At 38.3% G+C, this 8,507-nt stretch overlaps 1 protein-coding gene across 1 annotated transcript in view; it reads right to left on the bottom strand.

The window, feature by feature from the left end:
• Positions 1-8,507, bottom strand: part of Rabep1 (rabaptin, RAB GTPase binding effector protein 1) — a 94,695-nt gene that overhangs the window by 10,787 nt on the left and 75,401 nt on the right. The window contains exon 11 of the mRNA XM_010605823.2: positions 1,461-1,559. Coding sequence (XP_010604125.1) covers positions 1,461-1,559 — 99 coding nt within the window. The remainder of the gene's footprint in view (positions 1-1,460; positions 1,560-8,507) is intronic.

The following is an 8,507-nucleotide window of genomic DNA, read 5'->3' as shown; positions in this document are numbered from 1 at the left end:
TTTTTTTTTTTTTTTTTTTTTTTTTTTTTTTTTTTTTTGGTACCGGGGATCAAACTCGAGTCCTTGCACTTACAGGGCCAGACAGCCAAACCACTAAGCAAAATCCCTGGCCCCTCTTCATGATAATTTTGAGAAAATGATAAAAAGTATTTGAGTTCACAGGCTCTCAGCCTTAATCTCAACAATTCACCTATGCCACTGGTAATACATTCATTGTGAGTGAAATTACCCTGAAAAAGTGTCTGCATGTAGGCTTTAAAAGACAACTAGAAGGAAAAAGAGGGGATAACACCATGAAACTTCACCAGCATTTAACTATTCTTATGTTGTATTTTCTAATTAAAGAAACAATTTGAACTCTCTTGTCAATGATTATGTTGAGAGGCTTCCCAAAAGACTAGGTCTAGGATTCAGAGATCAACTCACAGAATTTTCAGATGCTGGCTCAATAATAATCAAAAACAAACCATTACCATTCCATTCATGGCCATTTTTGTTTTTGTAAACTGTAATCCCTGAAAGAGCTGCACAAGGGGCAGTTCTGTATGGTCATCCCTGTAGGACTAACTCTAGCATAATTATCCAGGACCATTAGATGCAGTGTTCCAACTTTGAGGAAAAAAGAACAAGACAAATGTAGCAACAGTGATGAGGAGGGAGGCCTGAGTCTGGGAACTAGACACTCTCCAGAGGCTCTAGCCAGCTCTTGCTCACCAAGCTGTCTCAATCCCTCTCAAAATTGGTGGCCTTCTTTAAGTTTTTCCAATCCACAACACCACACATCTTTTTTCATAATTCTTGTGAAATAACAAGGATACTCTAAGTAGACTAGCTGTCCAGAAAAAAATAAAATATTTCTTAAAACTCACAGTGAGTGTTCAAAAGATACTAGCTAGTACTCGAGAGATTTTAACCTTTTTAGCTTATGTTTGGAACTTAAAATTAAATATTGGTCTGGAGTTAATTCTAGATAGGTTTCCTACCACAAAAAAATAAATTTGAGTTAAAGATAAGATTTTTCTTGGTGGAGGAATTATCTAAGAGGGCAGGGCTTTTTCCTCCCCCTATCCCCTACCCTTTTTTTGTGGGGGGTTATTGGGCATTGAACTTAGGACCTTGTGCTTGTGAGGCAGGCACAGTGCTACTAAGCTAAATCCCTGGCCCTCACCCTTTTGTTTTGAGGTCAGTTTCAAAAAAAGGTCTTTATAGGCCCAGGGATATAGCTCAGCGGTTCTGCCACCTGCCTTGCAAGAGCAAGGACCTGAGTTCGATTCCCAGTACCAAAAAAAAAAAAAACAAACAGTCTTTTAGTATTTTTGAACCACTCTATATGAGCCCTGGAGATGTAACAGCAGTAACTGCTTTGAGCAGGGTGATAAGTCACATCAAAGATGCTGTCAATGAAGAACAAAGAAGAATAAATACAACACAAACAATATGTATTTAAAATATTGACTTACCATCTGTTCCTGAACATCCCTCTTTGCCTGGGAAAAACTCTGTTGTAACTCTTCAAGTAAGATCTCAGAAGCTTGGGCTCTCAGGACAAGGGCAGAGATCTTAACAAAAGTGTATATATGGAAAATGTAGTTAGAAAACTGGTTATTCTGAAACTGACTCTGCCATCTCCTCATTATTCCGATTCCAGAATTACTATTTTTACCACTCATTCAACAGGTGTATGTGCATATGCTGTGTGCCAAGTATGCTGAAACCTTTCAGATAACCCGAGGCATTACAAAGGCCCAGAGCCACATGCTGCCACAAAAGGAACAAACAGCATAACATGAATCTCTATGGAGATGTTAACCCACATGAGGTGGGCTGGAGGATTATACCAAGGGCCTTGTGAATGACAGGCAGTCATTCTACCACTAAATAAATCTCCAGGACTCTCTTTTCTTTTCTTTTCTTTTCTTTTCTTTTCTTTTTTTTTTTTGGAGACAGGGTCTCACTAACTTGCCTAGGTTTGCCTCAAATTTTTTATCTTCCTACCCCAGTCTCCTGAGTAGCTGGAATTACAGGTATGCACTACCATGCCTAGTTCTAGGTGGGGTGCTGAAGGGATATACATACATTATTAATATCACTGAACTCTAAACTCCTCTGGATTAGTTTTAATGTTCAAAGGGGAGATAAATATTTAAAAATTAATGATTCATACATTAAAAACTTAAAACATATGGAAATAATTTTGTCTAGATATTTGAATAATTTTACAAATTGTGTTTCTAATAGTGCCAGATTAGGTAATATGAGCCAAACTACTGAGAATTAGAAAAACTTTAAAAATATAAAATATGAGCCACTGCAGCAGTACATTAAACTCCATAGAGAGCACCGGGGCAAGTGAGACTGTGCCTTGGTGAGGAAAACAAGTAAATCTGGGCAAAGGAGATCCTAGGAAGATGAGAAGCAAAAAAAAAAAAAACCAAAAACCCTCATCATATGCATTCTTTGTACAAACTTGCCAAGAGGAGCACAAGATGAAGCACCCAGATGTTTCCATTAACATCTCAGAGTTTTCTAAGAAGTGCTCAGAGAGGTGGAAGACCATGTCTGAAAGAAAAAGGAAAATTTGAATGCATGGCAGAGGCAAACAAGGCCCATTATGAAAGAGAAATGAAAACCTATATCCCTCCCAAAGGAGAAAGGAAAAAGAAGTTCAAGGATCCCAATATGCTTCCTTTTGGCCTTCTTGTTCTTTTCCAAGTATCACCCAAAAATCAAAGGAGAACATCCTGGCCTCTCCAAAGAAACTGGGGAAAATGTGGAACACTGCAGCAGATGACAAGCAGCCTTATGAGAAGAAAGCTCCCAAGCTGAAGGAAAAGTATGAAAAGGATATTGCTGACTACTGAGCCAAAGGAAAACATGATGCAGCAAAAAAGGAATTTGTCAAGGCTGCAAAAAGCAAGAAAAAGAAGGAAGAGGAGTGTTATGGTTTGTATTTGGATGTCCACAAAGCCTCATTCGGATGAGGTTAGGATTTTCTTTTTCAGAAGTAGTTGAATCTGGAATGTGTGATGCTGAGGTTAAGGGTGTGTGATTACTAAACCACTACTATGAGTTATCAATTAGATACCGCCCTTATCCCCAGTAGTCTGAATGAGATAACAAGGGCAGGGAGATACACCTTTAAGGATCTCTCTTGTTACCTTTTACCTTTGCTACCTTGCACACAGCATGTTGTTTGTACTCTGCCATGCCTGTTTGTCATTCCCACCTTTGAGCCAGCAGCTTATGATGGACTGACACATCCACAAACTCTAAGCCAAATAAATCCCTTCCTCTCTAACTTTGGTGTCAGGTATTTGGTCTCAGCAATGAGAAAAGTAACTAACACAAGGAGGAAGATGAAGAAGATGAAGAGGATGAGGAGAAAGAAGAGGGTGAAGATGAAGAAGATGATGAATAAGTTGGTTCTAGTAGGTTTTTTCCCTTATCTATGAAGCATAAGGCCCCATATACAACTCACTCCTTTTAAAGAAAAAAACTGAAATGTAAGGCTATATAAGATTTGTACAGTGTCTTTTTTATTTTTTGGTATAGTTAACACACTACCAATGTGTCTTTAGGTAACCCTGTCCTGGTGGTATTTCAATAGCCATTAACCTTGCCTGGTACATATGGGGGTTGTAAATTATCATGGAAATTTAAAGCAGGTTCATGATGGTGCACAGCACAAATTGGTTATATATGTGGATGGTAGTTTTTCATCTTCGGTTATCTCTGAAGCAGCTTATATGAAATAATTATTCTGTTAACTGAATACCACTCTGTAATTGCAAAAAAAAAAAAAGTTGCAGCTGTTTTTCACATTCTGAATGTTTCTAAGTAAATATAATTTTAAATTTAAAAATATATGTTTTCGGGAAGGCATTAGAAAACTAATGAAGCAAAACGAAATCACAGAGCCAAGGAAGAGGTTGAGAACACATGAACAGTGGAATGTAACATCTGAATCAGTTCTCTAGAAGCATGATTCCAAAAGAAACGCATGACACTGAGAAATTTAGCAGGGCACCTAACAGCCCCAAGACAGTGACAAAAGTGAAAGTCCATAATCCACCAAGCAAAAGGTAAACATCCTGCACTTTGGATTAAGTCCCCACAGGCCAACAGTGAAGACAAACCCTCTAGAACTTTCAATGACACAAACATTCTACTGCAGCATGCGGGCCATAGGTTTGCGACCACTTCCCTAGGGTAAGGTAACAATCTTAAATAATCCAACTTCCTGACTGTATATAAATCTTAATTCCTACAAACATGAGCACTCATAGTTGCTTGCCTCTAGTGGTTAGAAACATCATCATAGGCTTTGTATCATTTCAACCGCTTTTTTAACATACAATGTGCAATACTGAAATAAAAACAGACAACAGAAATCACAATGAATACAAATATGTGAGTTCTTACACACCTGATCTATTAAAAAATTTAAAAGGCAAAATTTGGAATTGTAAATGTCCAGAAATTAATAATTAATAAACACATGCAACTATAAAACTGAAAAACTCAATGACCTCAAAAGATAAATTAATAGATAAGACCCCTTTGGAAGAACAAAACAGTGAAATGAAGAAAACAAAAACAGGGCTGGGGATTTAGCTCAGCGGTTCAGTGACCTGCCTTGCAAGTGCAAGGACCCAAGTTCAATACCTGGTATCAAAAAAAAAAAAAAAAAAAAAAAAAAAAAAAAAAAAAAACAAAAAAATGGAAAAAAAAAAGAAGAAGTTAAAAAAATAAAGCATGTAGATTTGCTGGGCATGGCGGCACACATCTGTAATCCCAGCACTCGGGAGGCTGAGGCAGGAGGATCACTGTGAGTTCGAGTCCAGCCTGGGCTACATAGTGAGTTCCAGGGCAGTCTCAACTACATGGTGAGACCCTGTATCAAAAAAACCAAACAAACAAAAATGTATATTCAATGAAAAGGACTAACATGTATAAATATTTGAAAACATGATGGTCAATGGAAATATCTAGTAGATCTGAAAATAAACTATGCAACAGACTCATAATTTCACTCATAATCTCTAAATGTATTCAAAGAGAAATGAGTATACATGTCCACCAAAAGACTTTTTTAACATGAAAACTTACCACAGCAAAAAACTAGAAACCATTTAAATGCCCTTCAATCATAGTTTGGATAAATAATGATACATCCACACAGAGGAATATCGAAAGCATTAAACATAATTGTTAATAGGGAAAATAGATGTATTTTAAAGATGCAATGATGATCACATAGACCTGATACAAAAAAGGCTACCTACTATATGATTCCATTTACATGAAATTCAAGAACAAGCAGTAATTAACAAATATGCACCACACTGGCCAACTAAAAAAACTCTTAAAAGAAATATAATGGCTGAGAATATTCCAATTGTGACTAAGACATCAATTCTGAGATTCAGGAAACTCTGAACTCAAAAGAAGGAAAAATAATGAAGAACAATGTATGTTTGCATAGCACAGTAAAACCACTAAAAACAAAAACAAAAAGCAAAAAGAATATCTTTAAAATTGCCAGGCAAAAAACAAAAACAAACAAAACATTGCCAGGCCAAAAAAAATTAAAATCCACAACATTTTATCTTGTTCAAAGGAGGAACAGTAAGACTGATAGGTGACTTCTCATTAGATACATGCAAGCCAGAAGCAATGGAATAATTAACCTCAAAGTGCTGAAAGAAAAGAACATATAAGTACTGAAAATTATGTACCTAGCAAAAGTGTCCTTTTTGAATAAAAGGGGAAAGAAAAAGATCTCTCTCAGAGTGGAGAGAGAGGAAGAGAGGGAGAGAGGGTGATAGAATATGAATGAATATTAATTGAGAATTCTTGTGCTGTCTAAGATGAACTACTATAGCCTGTTTCCCACTGATCACAACTACAAACTCTAGGCAAAGTATAAAAAACAACTACCTGAGGACTTTGAAAAATAAGTCCAAAAAAAAAAGAAAAATAAGTTAAAGCAGGTAGGTTGGGGAGGAAAATCAAAATTAGAAGCAGCTATTCATACAGTGAGAGGCCAGGGATTTAGCTCAGTGGTTCCGCCACCTGCCTTGCGAGAGCAAGAGAGCGAGAGAGAGCGAGAAAGCGAGAGAGAGCAAGAGAGAGAGAGGGAGAGAGAGGGGGAAAGAGGGAGAGGGAGTTTCCTACTTATTTGCCCCCCACCCCTTTCATACCAAATTGATCTGAGAGCATCTCTAGCTGTGAAACTGCAGAAATACAGGAGATCGGACTTTCTGGCCACTGTACCAAGAACAGCTCCCGTGTGACAGTGTAATGTAAGAGTAATCTCAGGGAGGTGAGAGCTAGAAAAAGAACCTAATTTTGTGTCTAAACCAGAGAGATCCCACACTTACCCTTGATCTCCACATACAAAGCCACCCGCTAAGCAGCATTAATAAAGGCACTGAAAATTGAAGAGGCATTAGAAGAATTTACCACTTACAGAAGTTAAGAGAATTTGGGCACTGAACCCTTCAGTCAGGGTGACTCCCTCTTTAAACAAAATGAAACCATCAGACTTCTCCAGAGGATTTTAACAGAACCCAGACTCTCACAATAAAATATTCATAATTCCCAAGTTACAAGGAAAGTACAGAACATAGAAAAAAAATCAGAAAAATGTAACCAATTCTCAAGAGTAAAGAAAATCAACAGATCCCAAGCTAAGATGGAGACTTTTTGTTTTTTGTGGGGTTTTTTGGTACCAGGGATCGAACTCAGGTCCTTGTGCTTGCAAGGCAGGCACCGGAACCACTGAGCTAAATCCCCAGCCCATTAGTAAACTTTTTTTTTTTTCCTTTGGTACCAGGAATCGAGCTAGGGTCCTTGCGCTTGCAAAGCAGGCAGTGGAACCACTGAGCTAAATCCCAGGCAACAGATTTGTCAACTCCTGTTCCATATTTCCAAATGCCAGGGGTTAGCTGCACTTGGTTAGTGCCTGATATTTTTTTTTTTTTTTGGTCCTGGGGATCAAACTTGGGTCCTTGCATGCTAAATCCCCAGCCCCAAGATGGAATTATCAAAGTAGCTGTTATAACTATGTTTTATGGAAATGGTAAATGTTTTAAAAATTGATTGGAAAAGATAACCCTCAGAGAAGAAATAAAAACAAACAAAAAAAGAACCAAGTAAGAACGTCATTATAAATCACAGTATAACATTTGGCATAAAAATACACAACTAGACCACTGGAACAAAAAGTCTTGAAACTAACTCACACATATATATTCACTTGATAAATGACAAAGAAGACCTTGTACGGGCCCTGTGGAAAAAGTGATGTTCTCACTAAAAGGTACAGAACCTGGCTATCTATAAATATTTTGGGGGTGAGGGTTAGAGATTGAACCCATGGACTCACACGTTAAGCACATGTTCTTTATCATGGAGCTACACTCCTAGACCCCCTGGCTGGCTATATGATAAAATAAAAGTTTATCCTTATCTACATCAGACAGTCATCTTTATGTATAAATCTGTCCTAGATGGACTTTTGATAAAAACATAACTATAAATAATGCAGCTTCTACAGAATATGAAAACATCTACATAATTCCAGGGTAAGAAAAGATCTTGTAAGAAACATATGAAAAGATCAATAAATCTAAGTACATTAAAACCTAGAACCTCTTTTCAAGACACTATTAAAAACAAGTTAGACCTGCTCCCGACCCAGCAGCCATCACTCAAGCGCCGGGAGGTAGGCCGGGCCCCGACCCACCATGGGAAGGAGAACCACGCCTGCTCCGGACACAGCCGCCATCGCTCAAGCACCAGGAAGGTAGCTGCTCGGGTGCCCCTGAACCGCCATAAGCCCCCTGCCCCCGCACTCTCAGACCTCCTGACTGTGCAAGTCTTTGGAACCACTCTGCAAAGACAGAGGTGGTCATCAAGGGTATTTTTCTGAGTTCCCAACTTTGAACATCTTTAAAGAAAGGGTGGGGAAACCTGTAATAGAACGTTGCAGAGTTCAACCATTCAGAAGGATGGGGAACTCAATCTGGGCCTTGCGGCCCGAGGTCAGTCAGCATCATGGGGTTCAGCAGTCAGCTAACTGAGATCAGGGGTCTTGCATCCCCGCTCTGTCTGAGCCATTAAATGGTAAATATACTATATTGAAAAGTTTGTTCACTGCAGACATGTTCTGGACTGCTTCTTGATTTCAATTTAATTCAAATGATTTAAGGGTGATAGACTAGTGACTACCACAAGTGGTCAGTGTCAAAGTTGTGCTTGATCTTAATGTGTTGCTGATTGTATCAGTTGGGGTAAAGCATTGCCGTTGATTTGATGAGCTGTTTTCTCTGATGTTATGAAGATGAGAATGTCCGTGGGTCATTAGAGACACAGAAGCTAGGGTGCAACTATATCAGGAAGATTTGGGTGATAATCCAGAGATTAAACCAAGGACAGTCTGACAACAAAAATTAAAATGAGAAAACACTTAAGCAAGACACAAGGACAGACTTCCAGTTTAC

Source organism: Fukomys damarensis, unplaced genomic scaffold (genome assembly GCF_012274545.1).
Source record: "Fukomys damarensis isolate Sample0158 unplaced genomic scaffold, DMR_v1.0_HiC HiC_scaffold_13, whole genome shotgun sequence".
Classification (NCBI taxonomy): Eukaryota; Metazoa; Chordata; class Mammalia; order Rodentia; family Bathyergidae; genus Fukomys; species Fukomys damarensis.
Note: the sequence above shows the minus strand (reverse complement) of the source record. Positions and strands in the feature narration are given on the sequence as shown.